General features: G+C 33.1%; 1 protein-coding gene across 1 annotated transcript in view; it reads left to right on the top strand.

The window, feature by feature from the left end:
• LRP1B (LDL receptor related protein 1B) overlaps positions 1-24,512 on the top strand; it is a 1,450,575-nt gene that overhangs the window by 1,202,253 nt on the left and 223,810 nt on the right. The window contains exons 53-59 of the mRNA XM_057306380.1: positions 70-192; positions 4,011-4,151; positions 5,280-5,467; positions 11,526-11,709; positions 16,251-16,336; positions 20,903-21,025; positions 23,446-23,627. Of these exons, the coding sequence (XP_057162363.1) occupies positions 70-192; positions 4,011-4,151; positions 5,280-5,467; positions 11,526-11,709; positions 16,251-16,336; positions 20,903-21,025; positions 23,446-23,627 (1,027 nt within the window). The remainder of the gene's footprint in view (positions 1-69; positions 193-4,010; positions 4,152-5,279; positions 5,468-11,525; positions 11,710-16,250; positions 16,337-20,902; positions 21,026-23,445; positions 23,628-24,512) is intronic.

The raw sequence follows: 24,512 nt of genomic DNA, 5'->3' as shown, positions 1-24,512 counted from the left end.
AAACTCTTCAGACGGAGGAAGGTAAAATAGGTACTCACCTAACTTTATTCTTTGTGATATCTTTCTTAGCCCCCAATAATACCTGTGATGAAAATGCTTTCATGTGTCATAATAAAGTGTGCATCCCCAAGCAATTTGTTTGTGACCATGATGATGATTGTGGAGATGGCTCTGATGAGTCACTACAGTGTGGTAAGTAATCCAGACTTTTCATGGAAGACGTTCTCAGGCTGAGTAATGGTCTTTTAAGATGACTCAAGAAATACAGAATTAAAAGTGCCTGGGTGGCTCCATCAGTTAAGCGCTGGTCTCTCTGTTCAGCAGGAAGTCTGCTTCTCCCTCTCCCTTTGTTCTCTCTCTCTCAAATAAATAAATAAAATCTTTAAAAAAAATAAATATAGAAATAAATGATGAAAACGACACATTTCTTAAGGTCACCAAGGACATGTAAATTCGGTTATTCATAGAAGTACCTGGATAACCTCTTTAAGCTCTAGTATAATTACACATTGGTCTGAGGAACATGCCTACTTGTAGTATGTTCTTATTTGGAGCCACGTGGGGAAATGGTTATACAAATATCTTTGGTTGAAAGTACTTTAAACTTTAAAGACAATATACGGCTAGCTAGTTCAGTCTTATAGCCAAATCAAGTATTTGATTGAGGAAAAAATAATAGAATTCACAATTATCGGAGAAACTGGATACTTAATATTTTCCTTCCACCTTTTTACATGTGCACTTATTGGTTAAAATTTAATTTTATTATGATGAAATGTATCTTGTCATTACATATATATTTATTTGACCATCACATATATAACATATACATACAAATACATATGTAACTTTTATAGTGAAAATCATTAAAAATTCCTAGTTGAAGTTGTAGTCTTATGTGAACCTAGTATGTTTTGTTAAAAAAAAAAAAAAAACACCCTTAAGTGCATACATGAATATAAAATGAAGAGCCATAAAATCCACATATATTCAGGCAGTAGATTTAGTGCCCTCTTTTGTCCTCCCTGTGTTGTGTCTATAGCCTTGGTCTTTGGAGCAATCTCTTTGAAATCAGTGGATACCAGTTTTTACGATCATTTCACCATTAAGTCATGGATTCAATGTGATATTTTAAAAGGTACATCATAACTTAAGATGTAAATCTGAAGTAGAGTTATGTCTGATTGAATATCTTCCCTCTGCTCAACACTTATTCAGTTGATATGGAGATGAATGAGACAGAGATCCCACTAGAAGAAATTGCAGACAAACAGGAAAATCAGAAATACAAGATAGAATAATAGCACATATTGTCAGATGGGAGTAAGAATCACAATACATGGGATCAGAGCTGAGAGAATAATTTTTGAAACACTAAAGAACAGAAGCAGGGAATGTTAAAGAAAGTCATATTTAGATGGAAGATAAAATAACACAGTGGTTAAAAACATGGACCTTGCAGCCAGGTGGCCTGGGTCCAGATCCTGGCTCTGCCGCTTACTATCTGTGTGACTTTTGAAGTTATCTCACCTTTCTGTCCCTAAAATCCTCATCTGTAAAAAATATATAATAACATTTTTAACTCTAAGAGCTGCTAAGAGAATTAAATGAATTAATATTTGCAAAGTGCTTAGAATTGTTCTGGACACATAGAAAGTTCTATGTATGTTTCAAATGCCTACAAATTGACATGGTTGAAGAATAGCAATTAGTCTTTTGTGAGGTAAATCGAAGTTAGAAAGTTGAAGCTGGATTCTAAAAAGTCTGGAATACAGTGTTAAAGGATTTGTATTTAATTATTTTGGCTCTCAGTTGCCAGCATACATTTGAAACAGGGAATGCCACAGTCAAAATATGTTTCAGACCCATCTTTTTCAGCAGAGTGGATGAAATATTGCCCTGGGAGAGGGGAGCCATTAGGTGAAAAGTAAGCTAGCTAGAAGATTATTGCTATAGTTCTGATGATTAATGAGGTGATGATAAGCCAGGGCAGAAATGTTGGAATGGAAAGAACAGAATGGGTCAGAATTCATTTACGTCCAATATGGAGGATAAAGGAGAATTTCTAGCTTGGATGACTTGGTGGATGGTGTTACCATCATTAATGAGATTTAGAACACGGGAGGTCAAGGGCCAAGTTTTGCTGGTATAGGAGAAGAGAAATGTACAAAAGAATTAATTTTGGACGTTTTGATATCAAGTGTTAATCAGACAGTCATATGAAGCTATCGAGTGAGTGTTTGAAAGTTTAGTTCCAGAGACCAGAAGTATGATCAGGACAAGTAAGATTAATTTGGTGGCCATTGGCATAAAGGTGATATTCAAAATATGACAAAGAATGAGAGCACCCAACACTGCAGAAAGGAAAAGAAGAGAACAACAGGCTGAAGATTGAAGTTAGGGCTTCACCTACAATGTTTTAGGATGAAACAGGAGATGACTTCATACAGAAAAAAGGATACAAGGGAACAACAAAAGCAAAGTAAGAAAGATGCCACAGGAGTGGATTGTAAATATTAAACCAGGAAATTATTTATAAGCTAGTGTGCTCAACAACATCAAATGCTACAGGAAAGTGAAATAGGAGTCTGAGACACTTTTGAATTTGACACTTGTCACTTGGCATTTGTTAGCTCTGAGAGGAATTTCAGAAGGTAGATGTTGTAGAAATGGATGTGAATGAACCAAGGATGAACTGGAGATAAGTACCGGAATGTTGTACAGCGTAGTAGGGGAGAAAAGTAATGTGCAGTTAAGAGTTATGCGGATGGATTTTTTTTTAAAGATTTTTATTTATTTGAGAGAGAAAGAGAGAGAGAGCTCGCACACGTGCGTAAGAGAGAGTGCTTGAGCAGGGGAAGGGGCAGAGTGAGAGAGAGAATCCTCAAGCAGACGCTCCCCACTGAGCATGGAGCCCTACAGGGAGGAGGAGACAGGAGCACTTGATCCCAGAACCCTGAGATCTTGATGTGAGCCAAGATCCAGAGTAGGCAGCTTAACTGACTGAGCCCCCCAGGCATACCAGATGGATTTTTATTGTTATTGGGCTGGGAGAGACTTGAATGTAGTGTAGATATTGAATGAGGAGAATGAACTAGTGAAGGGGGGGGGAAGATGAAAGCTCAGGGAAACTGGAGGTATTTTAGAACTCTGTAGTTTTGCCATTCAGAACGATAAAAATCTCAATTATATAATCATTGTTGAATGATTTTTCTATTGGAATTTTATTTGTTAAGAAACATACAGATCTTATTCCCTGTCTTCAAAAGTAGAATATTTATCAGATTTACCAGAAAGTTTCTAATAGAAATAGCAGTTTTTATTATTAACAAACTTAGGAAAAATTCAATCTAAAGCTCATAACAGAATCAAATGAGTTTTACTTACAAACAGGCATAGATATGATCATTAAAAATTGATGGGTTGATACTGTGATTTGAATAAAGCTTTTTAATACCTCTAAGTATCAATATATAGGACAATTACAATAGTTTTGGGCCTATTGCTTTATAAATTGGCCTTTTTTTTTTCATTTTAACAATGTCTTTACACTTTCAGTGCTGCTTCCCAAGCATAAACATGGCATTATGGCTTCTTAGAATTATCATTATAACTTAGAATCACTTCATCCATATGTTCTGGTACTATACCTAAACAAGCTTAGTCTTGAAAAGAAATTAGTAGCTTTATTCTTGTTTTCCATTCAAAGGGAAATCTTTAGGATATAGATCATAGGTGAATAGAGATAATATCCTTGAGTATTGCATTTTTGTTTCCTCACCTAGAAACAAAAAGATTTCCTTGTTTCTGATTTTATTTCCTGGACCATAATCTTACTTCTCAACCACAAATACCTCTTACAAGTATGACCACTGTCCCAAAAAAGAATAAGAAACATTTCCCGTAGAAGACATGGGTAAATCCCATGGTTAACTAGGTATGGTGTACATTAGGGAATGCAGATTCAATCTTTGTTATATGAATTAGAATGTTTACTTCTTTATCTCTAGGATACCGACAGTGCAAGGCAGAAGAATTTAGTTGTGCTGATGGACGATGTCTCTTAAATACCCAATGGCAGTGTGATGGGGACTTTGACTGCCCTGATCATTCTGATGAAGCACCTTTAAACCCAAAGTGCAAAAGTGCAGGTACAGAAATATGTAATATTATACTTATTCCCAAATTTGCTTTTCAGTGGAAAAACTGTGACTCTGATTTTCACTTCAGTCTGGTGTGATATTCAATGAAAAGAAATGCAAATGATTAAGCATGTGATGTTTCAAGTGATACCGTGCAGGATCCTACTAATCAACTATGTTTTGCATCTAGTTTTAGAAATTAAATCTGTGCTAAAATATGAAGATTTGGGGCAATGAACCTAATGAATCCATCACCTCGGTCCCTTCAGAAAAGCCATTTTTTCTTAATACATGATTTTATGTGAAAATAATTTCCTTGTATGGACCTATTTGAAAACTCAAACAAAATAAGTTGAGATTTACTGAGAGAAAGTCTGTATTAGTGATACTTAGGCAAAACAAAGTAAATTGCATATCATTTGAACAGAAATATATACCCAGCCAAACTTGGTCTATTTATCATTTCACTATTCCAAAGACTGAATACATAGTCATATATTTAAAATAAACCCAATTACTTTTTTCTCATGTACTTTACATGCTAATAGGCTCTCTTTTATCATGTATGATAATAAGTAACGTTCAAGTCATCAGGTTATAAGTAGCTGCAAAACCTAAACTCCTTTTCCATAGCTATATTTGGAACAACTATTATTCACCACAAATGTCCTTTTTATGCCCTGACTTAAAAATGTCAGTGTTATATTTCCAAGAAGAAAAAGAATTTAGGAATATCTACCTATTCTAGATTCTTAATTTTTAGTGACACATAATTTCTTAGAGACCTATGGCTTGAGGGAAATGTCAAACTATCATTATACTTTTGAATTAATTCTTCACAATATAGGTGAAGACAGAAATACTCCATTAATTTTACTATAGGTGCTTATTTTGACTGCTAATTTTCATGGGAAAGAAAGACTTTCAGTAAGTGTTGAACATGAAAGTACAGTTTGTCCTTGATTTTTTTAATATATTTTGTGTATAAAATACTACACTGTAGAGGATTTTATATGTATATGTATTTACTATAATTTTTGACAGATAAGTTATCAGATTTGTGAATGTTTTCAGCAATTGTAGTATAAAGCAATGGCAAGCCCTTTATGTTCCATTTGTTTTATTTTCTTTTTCCAGAACAGTCATGCAACAGTTCATTTTTTATGTGCAAAAATGGCAGGTGCATTCCCAGTGGAGGTCTTTGTGACAATAAGGATGACTGTGGCGATGGCTCAGATGAGAGAAGCTGCCATATAAATGAATGTTTGAGTAAGAAAGTCAGTGGATGTTCTCAAGATTGTCAGGACCTTCCAGTCAGTTACAAGGTGAGTACTCATCAAAAATAGTAAATCCCCCGATACACTGGAATTTGAGATAATGAATACCATTCAATCCAAGATAGCTGTAAAACTTAAAATGCATCATAATATCGTTAGGTAAAACTATTTAAATGAAAAGTATCTATATAAGCAATTCACAATAATAATGTGGTATAAAAATTGTAAAAATATACTCAGAAAGATGAAAATGTCAAAGTGTTTTTCAATATATGCTGAACATAAAGAAAAAAAAGCAAGAGAAGATCAATGTTTAGGGAGATACTGCCATGTTAATACCACATAAATATGTATGCAACTCTTAAGTTCCCATTTCTTCCCTCATTCTTCTTCCCATCTTTGAAGTGAAATGAATGGGTTAATCACTTATTTACCACAACACTGGATAATACAATATTATTCGTATAAACAGGAAGAAAAAAAAATAGAATGCATGAATTATTAGGACTGCGTTCAGGTACACTAAAAATAAATCATGCCTAATACCCTAATTGGTTTTTGTTAGTACCATTTTCCTGAAAGAGCGTGATTCACTGACAAAATTGATTGACAGGAATAGCTTTTGAAAACATTTCTGTTTCATTCATGTTGGAATGGAGGATGCAGATGAGCATAATATTAAAATTAGAGCTGTGCATTAGGTTAAAACTGATTATGTAAGTGTGGGAAAATCTCAGGAAGAGTAATTCATTTGAAAGTCTTTTTAACTGCAATAGCTCTGTATGAGGGGCGCGTGGGTGGCTCAGTCGTTAAGCATCTGCCTTAGGCTCAGGGCGTGATCCGTGTTCTGGGATCAAGCCCCACGTCAAGCTCCTCCGCTGGGAGCCTGCTTCTTCCTCTCCCACTCCCGCGCTTGTGTTCCCTCTCTCCCTGGCTGTCTCTCTCTGTGTCAAATAATTAAATAAAGTCTTTAAAAAAAAATAGCTCTGTATGAATCAGCAATAGGACATGCTCCTACAAAGCACAGAGGCAGTCTAATGCCAGTTAAGACCATTACAGAGATTAGAATTTATTCTACTGAGCTCTGCACTGGGCAGAACACACCTGGGATACTATGTGCCTTAATGGACATGGCATTTTAAGAGGAAATGACAAGTTGCAGTGTATACAAATTTATACACCCAGAAACATAAGGAGTCTGGAACACACACCATTGGAAGAAGTTTTGTCTGGAGCAAAGATGGCTTATTAGCTGTATTCAAATATATGAAATACTGGATTGGGGAACGGACATAGTCTGAGTTGTTTCAAAGGGTGGAATTACAGGTTGGGAAGCAGATTCTGTTCATATGAGGAAAAGTGTTCTGAAGTACTATCTTTACATTGAAATGAGCTGCCTCGTTTCTCACTACTACAGGGGTTAAATTGTAGCTAAATGTCTTTTTTTTTTTTAATGTTCAGGTAGCCAACATATAGTACATCATCCGTTTTTGATGTAGTGTTCGACGGCTAAATGTCTTTCTTTAAAGCATGCTAGAGAGAATATTTGTGTATTGCAGAGATGTGTCTTTTTCCCTGCCAACTTTGACATTCTATGACAAGACAGTTCTATCTAATGGTAAATTTAGCCAAACAACCACTTTGCCATTTGTAATTTCTGAATTTCTGGTATTGTGATTAATTTAACTACATTGATAGGATCTTATTGTATATAAATATAACCAGAGAACTACAATAATGATTTTCCCCTGTGCAAAAACAGAGATAAAAAGTAAAACCCTAGAAAGCTACATTTTGTTAAAAAAAAAAAATTAGTCCAAATACTGTATTAAGAAGGCTTGGTTAAATTTACAGGTTTAAAACACACATATACCCACAAGTGTTGTATTGTAGGTAAAAAGAAACAAGACAAATGAGCCAAATAACTCTTAATGAGATGACTATGTATCAAATAAATAATTTTGGCAGTAAATATTTTGAAACCCAAGGAAGCAGAAAAAATATTACCAGTGACTTAGGCCCAATCAATGTAGATATGTTTCCTGAAGAATTAGGGAATGTGTCATAGAATTATTACAGATAATTAATTAAAACTTCAACTCACAGTTTAGAAATAGTTCTTTAGTCCTGTCTGTATAATATATACATTCCATATTTCTATATGGAATCTATATATCATAGAATCTATATCTACCTATCTATCTAAAAACATTAATTTCAAAGTACATTTCCTTGTGCTTATCCTGTGTGTATTTAAATCTGTCGTAACAATATTGGTGAAATCTAAAAATTATAGAATATAAGATGGTCAGTTTTTGACATAACATTCAGAATGAAATTTACTATTTTCTAAATGCCTGCATATGGGGCGCCTGGGTGCTTCAGTCGGTTAAGCATCCAATTCTTGATTTCAGCTCAGGTCATGATCTCAGGGTATTGGGATGGAACCCCATGTTGGACTCTGTGCTTAGCAGGGAGTTTGCTCAAGGATTCTTTCTCTCCCTCTCCCTCTGCTCCTCCCCCCATTCGCTCGCTCTCTTTCTCTCTAAAATAAATAAACAAATCTTTAAAAAAATAAAAATAAAAAAATAAAATAAAATAGAATGCCTGTGTATAAGAAGTACTTAGTGCTCAGAAATGCCATGTTTAGAAGACCACTGTGGTAGAAATAGGTATCATCCAGAGTGCCATGGTAAATCTATTTTAATTACTTTATAAGACATCTCATACAGAAACTTATTTATTGATAATATTTTTAAAAATTAGTATTTTCACTTTGACTTCTCAGGAGTCATAGAATAAAGTGAGAATTCCAGTTAAAATAGACAACATATTTAATCATTCAGAAAGTCTATGTGTATACCTGACAGAATTGCTACGAATAGTGTTCTTGAATATGTACACATGTCAAAACTAATGCATAAAATAAAACATCTTTTGGGGAAACAAGAGCAATATAAAAATTCAAGCAGCTGAGACTAGAATCATAAATGAGAGATTTAAATAAAGTTTCAAAGCAAATATTTTTACATATTGTGCTGAGATTTTATACACACACACACACACATATTTATATTCATGATAATTTGTTGATAGGAAATTGAGTAAAAAGCCTTCTATACAACAAAAGCTTCCATATTTTGGGGGGGGATGTCAGTTTATAAGTCTCTCTCTTCCAGTGAATGGGGAAAACCATCCAGTAATCTATTCCTCATTACAATATCTGTAGAACATGACAAGAAATCCTCCTCCAAAATCTGCAATAAAATGAAAATTGCTTACAAAAGCAAAATTTAGACCTTATGGACTGTGAACAATTTGCACATTTGTTATAAAGCAAATACAATGTATCTAACTATTCAAAAGGGAGTAATAACATTTACTAAAAGTAAGGATCTTATTTTGATGAAAAGTATAATTTACCATGTAAAAATAAATGTACTTCTGGGAAAGAAAAAAGTTTTAACGTATATATTAGAAATAAAATAATATTTGCCAAATACCACTTAAAAATCTGCAAAAAAAAAAAAAAAAACCTTATCTGAATGTAATAGGAAATGTTTGAGTAGCTGTATTTCTTTCTGTTGGCTATATGATCTTATATAAAAACTAATACAAATCCGGAAAATTTGAAGTAGTTCTCGATGATGAGAAAAATTATGATGGTATTAAATATATATAAATCTCACTTTCATAAAAATTGTTTTTCTTTGTAAATGAAGATGAAAATTTTTTAAACTTATTTTCTATTAAATATAGATGAATCCCTCCTTTTTTATCTTTGAAGATGCAAATAATTATTAGTTTCTTCATTCAATTTATGAAAGTTAGACTAGTAGAATTTCCCATTGATAACTTTGGGTTATTTGGGAGCAAGGCTCAGAGTCATAGGATCAAGCCCTGTATCAGGCTCCTTGCTCAGTGGGGAGTCTGCTACTCCCTCTTCCCCCACTTGTGCAAGCTGTCCTCTCTCTCAAATAAATACATAAAATCTTTAAAAAATGAAATAAAACAAGGTTAAAGGATTGTTGGAAATTGTCTTTTAAAAAATCTTCTCTTTCAATAAACATTTTTTTAAAGTTACAGATAACCTTAAACATACTAATTTGTTTATAGAAATATATATTACATTTGGTAACTTTTACCAATTTTACTTTAAGAAATTGATTTTCCATAAATGTGTTTTTATCTAAGGTGTCTCTTTGATATAATAGTTCCATAAGCCTGACATTAGCCATTCAAAGTGATTTTCAGAAATCCCATTAAAACCGGGATACTGTTTATTTCCTTTTATAATACTCTTTGAGAGGAACTCAGTACATTCTATTAAAATTCCTTTCACTTGTCCTAAAGCGCACCTTGAATTCAGTATAGTCTTGTGTTAGTCTGTGACTCTCTGGTTTCCCAATCCCATGACCACATGATCTATTTTTCTGTCCTTTTCAGTGATAACTTTTTGTATCCTGTCATTTTTTCACTTTTCTTTTCAAAAAAATATTTGTTTTAAAAATTGTGGTACAATATATCTGACATAAAATTTACCATTATAACCATTTTTAAGTGTCCACTTAGGTGACATTAAGCATCTTACTTTCTTTTGCCATAGCAAAGCACCAGTTGTCTTGACTTCCTAAATCAGGTAGCAGGATGAGTGTTCTCAAAGAAAATAAGAGTTTGATGAGGAGAGTATGGGAAATCAAGCTACAGCTTTTGCTTTGATTTGCTGGCTTGCCAGTGGGTCCTAAGGATTAAAAAACAAAGCAAAACAACATGTAATTGCTGAGGATTATTAGCTAATTATTGGTGCAAATTGTTAATGATGAAAGTGCTAAGACCTTAAAGGGATCCATTCCTGGAAAAAGAACTTAATAAAAGGTATTTAAATTCTCCTTAGAGCACTTTCAGGTGAAGATGATGCTGCCTCGCCCCCAAGTAATGAATGCTGTTTTGGTACTTAAGTCAGTTGTTTGCTGACTATTTAATAATATGCACGTATATCTCTAATATTTTTCCCAGTAGATAAAAACTCTGCCATCACTTTTACCTTCAGGTGAATGACTGAGGTTATTAAATGTTTGCTCTGAGTAACTGTTGAATACTAGCTACTCTTAACAATTTAGGGTTTCTTTTTAACTCACTGTCTTACTCAATATTCGCACATTCCTTTATTCGGAGAGAGCTAAATAGTGTTTGCAAATGTTAACATGACCGTAATCATTTGGTCAACTATAGGTTGATCTTGTGTAATTAAAATTCTCAAATGCTACGTGGCAGGAACTGAGTGTAGATCTGAAAGAGAGTGACTGATCACAAGATCACAGCATGCTGTTTTTTTAGGACTGCAAGGACATACATGGGGTGACATTATATTCAGAATTTACATGCCAGTTAGTAAATGTTGCATATCATCGGCAGAGGTTCCTCTAGTACATGATAGAGATGCTGAAGGAAAGATTTGATGATACAAATATAGTGGGGAAATTGTTACTCTTATTTTATTTCTCCAGACAGTATCAACATAGTAATGGAATCAGACCCAGTCGATAAATACTAATTGAGCTGTACTGTATGTTACAGACAGTCTCAGCTCCCTGACTGGCTTTATCCAGGCAAGTTCATGTTTGTGCCTCTAGGTTTCTCATCAGTTAACTAAAAGTAATGATACCTACATCATAGATTTCTGTAAGGCTCTGATAAAGTAACATATGTAAAAAAGTTAGTGATCTTCACAGCTCCACGTAACAGTTAATTCTTATGATTATTAAAGCCCTCTAAAAAGACAATATGATGTAATAGAAAAAGAACAAAAGAAGTTGACTAGTGTTGTGGTCATCATCATGCTAGAGCCACAAGGCTTTGATGATGTCAGTTAACCTTTATAATTTTGCCAATGTCAGATGATCAAATGAAGCTATTTGGGAAAATTCTTTTTTAGCTTTAGCTTTAGTTAATACACTTAATTCTTATTAAAATCACTGGACACAGAAAGACTTGCCATTATCTATTCTTACATGATTTTCTTTCTTGAATCATACTAAAGGGATATCCAATAGGAAAAGACAGTGACAATGATATGAATTGATTGTGCTTGTTTTTCATTCTTCAGTGCAAATGCTGGCCTGGATTCCAACTGAAGGATGATGGTAAAACATGTGTAGACATTGATGAATGCTCCTTGGGATTTCCGTGTAGCCAGCAATGCATCAATACATATGGGACCTACAAGTGCCTCTGTACAGATGGCTATGAAATACAACCTGATAACCCAAATGGCTGCAAATCACTCTCAGGTATCGAACTGCACTTGTCCACTGATCCAACCTCAGTTACACATATGGATCATGAGTTTTATAGCCATTCTTACTGAATTCACTCCCCCTTGCTACTTCTGAGAAATCAAAATTCTTCCCTATTTACCTCGATATAGGAATCTGTCACTCTCATTTTGCGTGCTGTCCACAAGCTGTGCTGTTTGTAATAAAGTTGCATTATGGTCTTGTGAATTATTAAGTGCTTTCTAGATTTTGAAAGTGTTTAGAAGTAAAAAAAACTATTTCTAGCCGTTTTTCCTGCTGCATCACAGGTTCTTAGGAGTAGGTTTGGCCAAGACTATTAAAGAGCTTATTGTGACTGTATTATAATAGTTTTTCCTTCTCCCCTCACCACACACATTCATATATGTTTGCCAAGGAGAAGAGGTCAATAATGATAATGGTACTGATGATGACAACAACAGCAATAAATCAGCTCTGTAAGACTATTTGAATTCTTCCAGTGATTCAGCAAACATTATTAAACTTCTGTTTGTTCCAAGTAGTGTGTTTGATTTGTAAATTAGAAAATTCATTAGAACATGGACCACAATTTTTAAAATATTGTAATTCTAGGAGAGAAAATCACACATATTGAAATAATACAAGCAATATATAATAAATAATGACTGTTTAAATGAGCAAAAAATGGTACATAATATGTCTCTTACCCCCATAGTTTTTGAATATGATGAATCAAATTAGCATTGCTAGTGTCTCATGTATGTGCATGTCATATATGCATGACAAACATTAAAACATTAGATATTTTATTTATTTATATAAAATAAATACCAGTGACAGAAATTCTTAAAATTAGTTTTCAACTGGTTAAACCTTTGCACATTATGGAGAAAAATATAGCCCTTTCAAATTTTTTTATTTCATTTTTACTTATTCTTGGAATATTCATCACTGAATCAATTTGTGTATTATTTGGAGCCTGCTTTTTTTTTTTTTTTTAATTTACCCACCTACTTACATCATGCAATCAGTGACATATGAAGAGATAAAATCTCAAACCAGTCAAAGTTTTTGTTATTTCTAGCTTTTTGCTAAGGATGGTATAAAGGAGATGAATGCTAATGATTACAATTTTGGTCTTATTATAGCATGTATCCATGCTGTAGTTGTTTCTCATTAACAGTAATAATTAGAAACTAATAATAATTTTAATACAAAAACAAAGTATTTCTGAAGCATAAATGTTTTGCTAAAGAGAGGATAGATTTTTTCCAACTTTACTGAGAAATAGTTAACATATAACTGTGCAACTTTATTTTTTTAAATTTTATAATTGTGTAACTTTAAAGTGTATAATGTGTTGATTTGATACACTTATATACTGAAATACGATTGCCACCATAGTGTTAGACACTTCCATCACTTCACCTAATTACCATTTCTTTTTTCTGGCAATAACATTTAAGCTCTACTCTCTTAGCAACTTTCAAGTATGTAGTATTGTTATCTATAATCACCTTAGATTCTCAGAACTTCGTTGTCTTCTAACTGGAAGTTTGTACTCTTTAATCAACATCTCCCCATTTCCCTTACCCCTCATACCTGGTAACCACCATTCTGCTGTCTGTTTCTATGAGTTTGGCTTTTTTGAGATTCTATGTATATGTGATCTCACATAATATTTGTTTTTCTCTGACTTATTTCACTTGGTATAATGTCCTCAAGGACCATCCATGTTGTTGTAAATCGCAGGATTTTATTCTTTGTCATGACTGAATAGTATTCCATTGTGTGTGTATGTGTGTGTATAATATTACATATGTATGTGATATAGAAAATATAGAATATATACTATATATAATATACATATACATTACATACTATATAATATGCATATGTGTAAATACAAATATATAAATTAATACATGTGTTTGAATACAGGTACCTATACATATAAACATATATTTATACATATGTGTATGCATGTCACATCTTCTTTATTCATCTGTTCAGGGGCACTTAGGTTGTTTCCATGTCTTGACTGCTGTGAATAAAGCTGCCATAAACATGGGAGTGCAGATATATCTTTGATTCCTGCTTTCATTTCCTTTGGATAAATATCCAGAAGCGAGATTGTTGGTTCATATGTTAGTTGTATTTTTAACTTTTTAGAAACCTCCATACTGTTTTCCATAGTGGATTTACATTTCTACCAACAATGAACAAAGGTTCCCTTTTCTCACATCCTTGCCAACACTTGTTATCTCAGGTCTTTTTGATGATAGTTATTCTAATAGGTGTAAGGTGATAACTCATTGTGGCTTTAATTTGCATCTCCCTGGTGATTACTGATGTTGAGCATCTTTTCATGTACTTGTTGGCCTTTTGTATGTCTTCTTTGGAAAAATGTCTGTTCAGTTTCTCTGCTGATTTTTATTTATTTGTTTATTTATTTAGTTATAGAGAGGGGAGAGGGTCAGGGAGAGAGGAGAAAGAGAATCTTAAGCAGGCTCCATGCCCACCACAAAGCCCAACATGGGGTTCTATTTCACAACCCTGAGATCATGACCTAAGCAGAAATCAAGAGTCAGACACGTAACCAACTGAGCCACCCAGGTGGCCCTCCTCTGCCCATTTTTAAGTCAATTTTATTTTGTTATTGATTTGTATGGACTCTTTATATATTTCCAAGATTAACCCTAATATTAACACCTTATCAGATATATAATTTACAAATATTTTCTCCCATTCCATAGGTTGCCTTCTAATTATGTTGATTGTTTCTTTTGCTGTGCAGAAGCTTGTTAGTTTGATATGGTTCTGCTTATTTTTCCTTTATTACTTGTGTTTATTGTGTTATATATAAAACAATCTTTACCAAGACCTTAATGGAGACTTTTCTCAATGTTTTCTTCTAAGAGTTTTATAATTTCAGGTATTATATTTAAGCAGTAAAGAACATACCCGCCTGAGTATTAAGGTAGACCATGACTGACTAATTTCATGTTTATAAATATAGTTGACAAGAGATGGCAAAGCACCTTCAGCTTTAGAGCCGATTCCCTTTAGTAGGGTTATGAATCTCAATTTAGCATCAATAAAGACTGAATGATTGACTGGAGGTGCTGCTCTTGCTAATGGAAGATGTCCCGTGTGTATGGAACACATTTCTAGTCCCTGACATATAAAGTATGCTAAAATACAATATAGCACCCTATGTATTATATACTTACTGTGAAACTAAAGGATAAGAGGAAAGTAATAATTTTTAATATAAATTAAACAAATAGGACAATAAGTCTATAACGATAAATGATTTATAATAAAATCCACATTAAGTTCCATAAAGTGACTAACTTTTTCATTGCTTTTTTCTTTCTTTTTTTTTTTTTTTTCCTAATTTCTCCTAAAAAGTAAATTTGCCTATCAGGCAACTAAGTATATGACTTCATCTTAGAAATGAAGCTCTTTAAAAAAAGAGTTTGAACAAAACTTTAATTGAATTGACCCAGGATAATAACAATCAAGAATGTGATCAATTTGAATTTAAATTATTCAGGTACATATTCAGATAAATGTGCTATACAAACTTTCTGAATATTTTTTAGTTACAAATCCAGTTTGTGGGGGGGGGGGGCACCTGGGTGACACACTCAGTTAAGCATCTGACTCTTGGCTTTGGGTCAGGTCATGATCTCAGGGTCGTTGTTTCTAGCCCCCATCAGGCTCTACCACTCAGCAAAGATTCTCTCTCCTTCTCTCACTCTCTAAAATAAATAAATAAATCTTTTAAAAAATAAAAATAAAAATCCATTTTGTTTCGAAAAAATCTGAAGAGAAAACCGATCTAAAGTTTTAGAGGATCTTCATATATTTGGAACATGGTCAGAGTCTTACTATTAACGTTCCTGAACTCTAGAGCAAGGGAGATACTACAACTTATTAGACAAATTTTAAGGAGGAAATAAAGACCATTAACGATCATTAAAGGATTAAAAAAGCTGGATTATGGGGAAAGGTGAAATTAATAAACAAAAATTATAGAATCTGGAGTTCCAAAATTATCTAACGGAAGTTTCCAGGCAGATAAAACAAATATATGTAGGCAGTGATACCCTTGATTTTCACCAAAGTCATTTTGACAGCATAACCTGTTTATTAGATTATCAAGAAAGATTTTTCTGATTTTATGAATTAGCTGTACTGTAGGTCTCTGAAATAGGTATAGTTTATTCTTTCTGAAACTCATTTTAAAAAGTCAGATTATGACAGCAGATATTTTCCAATTCCAAATAAATTAAATAATCTGCTGTTCATGAATACTGAGGGAAAGAGAGAGATGCATTTAGAATTATCTAGATTTTCCATACTGCCTGGGTATCTGCTACTTTTCCATTTTATTATCAATTGAAATGCTTAGTGTGAATTTTTTAACCATTAATCTACCAGAGGGCACTGCATTTAAATTTATAATGCAGCAAAAACTAAAGTTGAGACTAAGCAAAGTTGAAAACCATACATATAAAATTCAATTATGTTTTTGTCTTGGTATTTAGATGAAGAACCTTTTCTAATTCTTGCCGATCATCATGAGATAAGGAAGATTAGCACTGATGGCTCCAACTATACACTTTTAAAACAGGTATGACATTGTCATGATGATTTCATATTTAATATGATTCCTCCATTGCCATTGTCAGTTTCATTCATCTTTCTTGAGAATTTAGTTTCATTTTAAGTGCAAATATTCATTAGCAACTGGGATACTGACTCTCCTTGACAGTTGGATTTTTCAGTTTTCCTCTAAGTCACAGATTAGAAATGAAAAGTTCACATGAAAATCTAGATTTCAGGCTACTCATGAAAATAAATAGGGAGATATAGCAGTGCTGAGCTCACATCCTTCAACGTCCATGATCCAAACTGTGTTGCAGTTAACACTCTGACATAGAGGCCAATGCTCTCCAATTCACTGAAGTTCTCAGACTTCCCATGTGCTCGCCACAGGTATACTTGTTCATGAATGTCTGTGAGGTTTAGATTCTTGCTCTTGATATTAGAGTGTGCCAGCAACATTCACTGTATCATTGGAGAGAGGCATCTCTAATTGTGAACCCTGCAGAGATTGGGAAAAATGTAAAATATTTTCATGTTTATAAAAAGTAAACAAATCTATTGACAATATAAGAATTACCCCTATCTATTTAAGAGATGAATAATATGAGAATAATAATGAGTAATAATATAAGATTGTATTATATAAGATAATAGAAGATCAATACAACAATGGGGAGAAAGTTTTAGCATATATAAGTGTGAAAAAATGTTTGCTGCCCAAATGGTTTCTACACTATTTAACTTAATTCTTTTTTCCTGCCTAGTCTAATTTTAAGCTTATAGCAAAGTTACAAAATATTGAAAATTGTCTTTTTCTTTTGGAGTAGGTCTCCATACCCCCTCCAAGCCTCTCTATACCTTCAAAGTTGAATGTGCCAGTCACTGATTTCCTATATGCTATCTGGAAAAGGGACGTGCTTATTTTCTCTTTACTAGGTTGTTTTTGTTTATTTGTTTAACATTTCTTCCTTTTAGACTCTGCTATCAGAAAGGGAGGAAGTTCTCTCTTTAGGACACTCTGTATAAGCTCAGTTGAACTGATAACTAAAATAGCAACAATAATTTATTGACTTCATGAAGACCATAACAGAGCTTCAATGACATCTCCTTGCTTTATTTTCCAACCCTGTGATTCAGGACGTTTCTGCTGGTATCCCTTTTGTTGTTCTCACGCCTAATATGTTATCAGAGATTGTTCTAAATGGAACAAAATGATTTTTTCCTGTATGCATCATTTAAGTCTATTTCATATATCCAGACTGCTTTAACGCACACGTTCAGATAGCACTTTTTTCCTGGTATCATTTTCAACTATTGCCAATCACTAGTACCTAAGTGGGGATGACTTTCAGATAGGTTTCTTAGTGTAGTGTTTATGAAAATGAAGAGAGAGTGAGAGAAAAGAGGAAGCTCATGAGGACTCTGAACATCTGTGTCTTTGGAAAGCATTTATGAATGTGACCACTGAGTAAGGAAATAGACGCCCAAAAACTAGACATAAGCCTTAAATCCAGTTTTGCCTGAAGTCTGTTTGGAATATATCATTTCTGTCAGGGAAGATATTTTTAACTACGTTTCATTATAGCATTAGAGGAATTTTCAAGGAGTTCTGGGCAGTAGAAACAGTTTGTTTTTTTTTTTCTCTCTCAGAGATTTCTGTCTACATGTAGTAAAAAACAGAAGTAATTATCTCCCCATATTTTCTTTCAGTCAAAATAAGTGAAAAGACATCCTTGACTTAAATTTGGGAGGAATTTTTTTTTGTGTAGGTGATTAGGAAGAACAATTTACCATAATATCTTGAATTTTATTCTCTTTGTTGTAGTCCATACAATCTCATGAAGGATTTTAGTGAAAAATTATAACAACTGGTAGATTATTTTTTACCCTATGTATTCTAAAACATAGCTGTAGCTAGGCTAGCTATAACTTAAATTCATACACCACATGCATAAAGAAAATGTACTTTAATAACATGGATTTTGGAAGCAAAATGCATTAATCAACTATTAATTTTATTAATTTAAGTGCATTAATCAAGTGGCTTTCCAATGTTATCCAATTCAATCCTAGCAATGCCTTTTATTCCAGTAAAATTGCATAGAGAAACAAAACACAATTTCCTAAATTAATCATCTTGAACCAAAGGGTGCAAATCTTCAGCTATAGAAATGAAAGAAGCAAATAGGATTTTGATGAAACCAATTTTCAGCTCTAAAACCACTGGGATGACGCTAGTGTTTAGACATTATTTTGACCATGCCCTTGGCTGTTTTAATGTTCCTTGCATATGATTCTGCAAAGGGAATTGCGAAGTTTTCTGTGGGGATTAAGGGTAAAGCTGTAGAAAATGACCAGCTTGGTTAGATAGATATGTCAGAATTCAGAGCTTCAATTCCTCTGCATTTATATCTTTAATTTATTATAGTGAATTGCTGAATTTGGAATTGGATTTTCATTACCTAAATTGATTATTGTAAGGAAAAGAATAGATAATTCTGCCCTGATTGGGTGAATCTTTCCTAAAGTTAGTGACAAGATGCTTTTCTCCATAAAGCTCTAATTCATCCATCTGAATTGCAGGCCGTCACAGAACCATAACACATTTACCTTATTCCTCTGCTGTTAAAAGCATTTGAACAGAAAGGATATTACAAACTACTGTTGGAGTGAATTTATTAAACTCTCAACAGAACTTGGACCAAATTCAATTTATATTTTTAAAACTTTGATTTTGCATAGAGAGCTTCCTAGATATGTATGCTGAAGTGCATTTAGTTAAGGAGTCCTCCAGCTTTTAGCTTGTGAATGAATATTTAACAAATCTTTTGAATCTGTGACTGATTTTTTTTAAGCATTTATGGTGGTTATTTTTGATCAGTAATTCAGTTAAGAAGTATACTTGTGTTTATTCATGTGGGTATAGTAATTTACACACAGTCATGTTTGTTTATTTGTGTCTCTTGCTTATGACCAATGGCAGGCAGTTTCAAGGGATCAGGGTATTTCAGGTTAACTTTATAATCTGAGGCTGAAGAAAGAGATTGCTCACGTTAAGCCAACTAAAAATATAAGATTTGCACTTATGATTTTAATGCCATCACCACTAGAATTTAGCCTGCTGAGAGAAGAAAAAATCAGTATCTTCCAGAATCTTCTCTGACTTGCTTCTATAACTAGGCCATCTTTACTCTTCTAGATCATCGCAAAGAAATAAAATATGAACAGTAATAATTTAGCCTTGGCCCAAGTCTTATAAAAGAGTATATAAATCTAATGCAGAGTCATTATCTGATTTTAAATTTGGGGAATAGATCTGGAAACTGAACCCAGATGTGGTAATTATCATCCTCCCTTTCCCTTCTCCTCCAACTAAACAAAACAGCCCATCTCCCCGAAGGTACTAATCCTGACTCATAAGACTATAGCTACTCATAAATAACCCCTAAAACAATTTGAGACTTAATTACAATTTTAGGTTGAATATGGATATAAGCAAGTTTACAACAGATATAAAGATATGGTGAGGATCTCTTAGGGCTTTGCCAAATGTCTATAGTGTCAATCATTTTTTAATACATAAAATTTATATATTAAGAAACTACCCAAGCCTTAAAATGAGTTAACACAATTGAAATCCTGATCCAAGTTTTGTTGGTCCATTGGGGTAGTAAATCTATGGGCCCTAATGAAAGGTCAGAATTAAGTTAACCCCTCAGCAATCATTTGAACAATTCACCTAGAAAGATTCCTAGATCCTGATACACAGTTCTTAAATCAAATCTGTCAAAAGGCACACCTATCAGACCAAAGAACTGTAGTATCCAGAAACCTATCAGTTGGATTCATGTTCAGTTTTGTTACCTTCTAAAAAAGACATGAGTCTGGAGACAGGCATTTCCTCATATTTCCATGTGGAATAAAAAGATGTTGGCCATGCAGTTCCTCTTTGGTCAAATACTTACCTGGGATTATAACTTCTAAATTCTAATATGGCACCATGTTGACTGGAGGGCCCTTGGAAGCAAGAAGAAGCTAAACAAGGCAGCTGATTTATGTTATTGAGACAAATGATTTTGGACAGAGTAGATTCTAAAGCTTCTTTTCTGACTTCCATCAGATGGCTATCCAGGGCTCATTTTCAATCTTCAGGGATCTTCAGCCTTTCCAATTTAGATGTACGCTCTCTTCCGGTTACCCTACACAACAGATAATAATGACATTAAATTTATACTTTTTAACATTAACCTAAAGTGAGAGTGTTTCACTTTATCTCCCTAAAAGCAGTTTTTATTTTTTTTTTCCACCCACGATACTGGCTATTTACTTAAATCTTTATCTGTAAGAACTCCAAAATTTTTGTGACCTACATGGAAAATATTTTCAAATAAATTATGCAACATCTTAAGTGTACGGTATAGAGAAGATGTAAACATAAAATGCCTTTAAAAAGAATTGGTCACAAATTCTCTTCATTGTAATAACTATAACTATTTAGGTTCAAAAGAAGATAGTGATTCTTAACTACTAAAACATTTGAAAATAATGTCCATTCACTATTATTCAAACATATCCTTTTTTTTATTTTTAGGGATTAAACAATGTTATTGCTATAGACTTTGATTACAGAGAAGAATTCATCTATTGGATTGATTCGAGCCGACCCAATGGCAGCCGCATAAATAGAATGTGTTTAAATGGAAGTGATATTAAGGTAACTACATGTTGCAATGATGGGATTATTGGATAGTTTATTAGTATAGCTGACTTGAATAGAAAATGTTATTTGATGGTAATGATACAACTCATAGAATGTATTAGGTTGATTTGAATTTCACATTTGTACAGTGTTAATACATACTTAAAATATGAACTATGAGGCTTTTTAATCCATATGTTTCATTTTGACATTATTACTTGCAATAAGATAAAAATCAGATTGGGTAAATAAAATTCAGAATAAAATTCACAACCCCAGAAAACGTGAGGGATGCTTCTGCCTGAATGACTAGTGCCTGACCTGCAATTGTGGTGATTTATGTAAAAGGGAAAGTTGAGTCTGAGAATCTATTATTGAAAAAATTAATTACTAGACTCTAGATTGAAATTATAGCACTATTAAAATTAACCTCCTATACATGGAAATAATTGAATACATTTCTATAAAATCATGAATGTTCTGATCAGACAGCATCATAATTAAATACATGTCACATTCTAGATATGAGCTACTTGGCATTATTTCTGAGTTATCTTGAGTTTTATGTTCTGCTGAAGCGAGCACTGTGTTATCTTAATTTTTTAAAATAAAATTATTTGAAAAAATAAAATAAAATAATTCGTGCTGCATATATGCAGTAAAATATATTATAAAGGCATCTAAATTTAAGTACATAGAGCAACTTTTTTTGTAGCCATGTATAATATCATATATAGAAATTTTTAGTGGGAACAATCATTTTTTAAAATATTAATAAAATCTTGAAATGTGTATATGCAATGCCAACACAACCAGTATGATTATATTTATGTATAAACTTCATTTTTGTATTTATGTATAAACTGATAATTTATAAATGAAATATCTGTATTTATAGAACAAAGAAGCAGATGAATTTTGTCTTTTAATTCTTTGACTATTTATTTATTTATTTATTTATTTTTTTTAAAGATTTTATTTATTTATTCGACAGAGATAGAGACAGCCAGCGAGAGGGAACACAAGCAGGGGGAGTGGGAGAGGAAGAAGCAGGCTCATAGCGGAGGAGCCTGATGTGGGGCTCGATCCCATAACGCCGGGATCACGCCCTGAGCCGAAGGCAGACGCTTAACCGCTGTGCCACCCAGGCGCCCCTAATTCTTTGACTATTTACATAAAAACTGTAAAAGAAGCATTACCCAAACTTGATCATATTTTTTTTTACAAGACATTTAAATTTTAGGTCACCTTTATATATTTTGAATATATGTTAATATTTTTAAAGGATTAATTATCTACTGTCTTGATACTTGATACTACTAAGCCGTTATGACTTTGAATCGTGTCATAACATAGGGTCACAAAATAAATCATATTTCTATTGAGATTACTAATTCATTGATTTTCATGTAAATTATCAGCCATGCCAATTTTTTAGAAGTGGAATTTGGGAGAAAGAAGAAAAGATATCTTGCAATTCAATATAGTAGATTGATACAATTAGTCGCTGAAAATGCTCATGTAGTCATATATGTATGTGTAGGTATATACCTAAGTATATATATAATATATATATTATATACACACAAACATACATACCATATATATATATATATATATATATATATATATATATATATATATAGTATCCTTACTATTGATAACATTAGGGAAAGAATAACTATAAACTTTCATTATTGTTTTCTTGTCTCTAACCATTGGCTTCTATATAGCCCCAAGTTTCAGTTTCTCCTTTCACATAATCCTCAAAGCACTGAGAACTCAGAAATAGCAGTCACATAGAATCTTTGGTTATTTTATATGCATCATATTTGTATGTACAAAGTTTATATCCTTATTATAGCTGATATCAACATGGGTTAGAATCAAGTTTAGCAATTGTATGAACTTCACTTCCTTTGGTTAGGTTAAAATGATGTATGTCCTCACTTGTATTTTTTTTCTCTTGTTGTAGAAGATAATTTAAGCAGGGCAAGAGCAGTTGGGAGAGTGGAGAATGCCATTGGTATCTTCCCCCAAACCTGTTAAAGATAAATAATATCAATAATTCTGTGTGTGTCTTTGTGTGTGATAGTATTTCTCCCCCCAATTTTCAGAAGACAGGTAAACTACAACAAAAATGTCATGAACAACTTTGTAGCTGCCCAACAACTTTTTATTTTGGTGTTTACTTCTTAAACCCATATGTAATTTTTAGGGGCCTGATTACAGTTACAGATATGGTAATTTCTCCTATCACAGACAAGTAAGTAATTTAATTATTAGGGTAAATTTGTTCTATGTTTTATGCGTATCTAGATTCATTTCTAACGTTTAAATAGAATTCTGTAATCTCTGTAAAAATCAAGAAGCAATTGCTCAGTTCTTAAACTAGGTATTTACATTGTTAACTTTTTAAATTTTTATTTTGTTAGGTAGTGCATAACACAGCTGTCCCCAACGCACTTGCTGTCGATTGGATTGGAAAAAACCTCTATTGGTCTGACACAGAAAAGAGAATCATTGAAGTATCCAAACTCAATGGCTTATACCCTACTATACTTGTTAGCAAAAGGCTGAAGTTCCCCCGGGACCTGTCTTTGGATCCTCGAGCAGGGTTTGTAACAAACATTGAAAATCTTAAATTAAAGATCGAAATTGTGGATTACATTCAATGTGGTAAATCACATTCTGTACGTTTTAACATGGAAACCAATATGAAGTGTAATGTGTAGACATTCTTATTGAGAATTCAAAATAGAGATGTGACTATCACAGTGAAAAAGAAAAATATTTAAAATGATGAGATTTTCCAGCAAGTATTTTTAAAAGTTTTAAACGCAAATGTTTTTCTAGCTAATCTATAAATGTAGTGGAAAAGAATAAAACGTACAGATTTCTCTAATTTTAATACCTTTAAATCTTGGAGGAAAGGCAGCGATTGTGGTGGGTCACAAATATGGATAATATAAGTCCTGTACCACTTTAGGGCAAGAGATGGAAGTAGTATCTATGGGTAATAAATAACAAGGTGCATTATGCATGCGTTCCAAAGGGATAGCACAGTGGACATATTGAGAAAGATTCATAATGGAGCTGTGTTTCAGTCGCATTTCATTGTGCAAAAGAACAAATCATTGTAAGGGTTAAGGACAGCAGGCTGGAGATTCCAGATGAGGGAAAAACACACAGTAAGGTGTTAGAGCTTAGGTGTCAAAGTCAAGTGTATGGCTGCTACAGTTCTAAAGATTATGACCATTATCATTCACTTTTAATTATGGTGTTTTGGTAGAGAAAGCATGCCTTTCCTTTTTTTTTTACTATAATTTAGAGTGATTACAGACTGCAAAATGGTCTCTGTAGAAGTTCAACCTACTCAACGTGCTTGTTAAAATAACAAATTTAGGGAAGATTTGAATTTTTAGAATAGGACACAGTCACAGTAACAAGTATTATGATAACTGTAGTGCTCTAAATTTTCTGCCGTGTAAATTAATTTCAC

This window comes from Ursus arctos, unplaced genomic scaffold (genome assembly GCF_023065955.2).
Source record: "Ursus arctos isolate Adak ecotype North America unplaced genomic scaffold, UrsArc2.0 scaffold_1, whole genome shotgun sequence".
Lineage (NCBI taxonomy): Eukaryota > Metazoa > Chordata > Mammalia > Carnivora > Ursidae > Ursus > Ursus arctos.
This window is presented reverse-complemented; position numbering and strand designations above follow the sequence as displayed.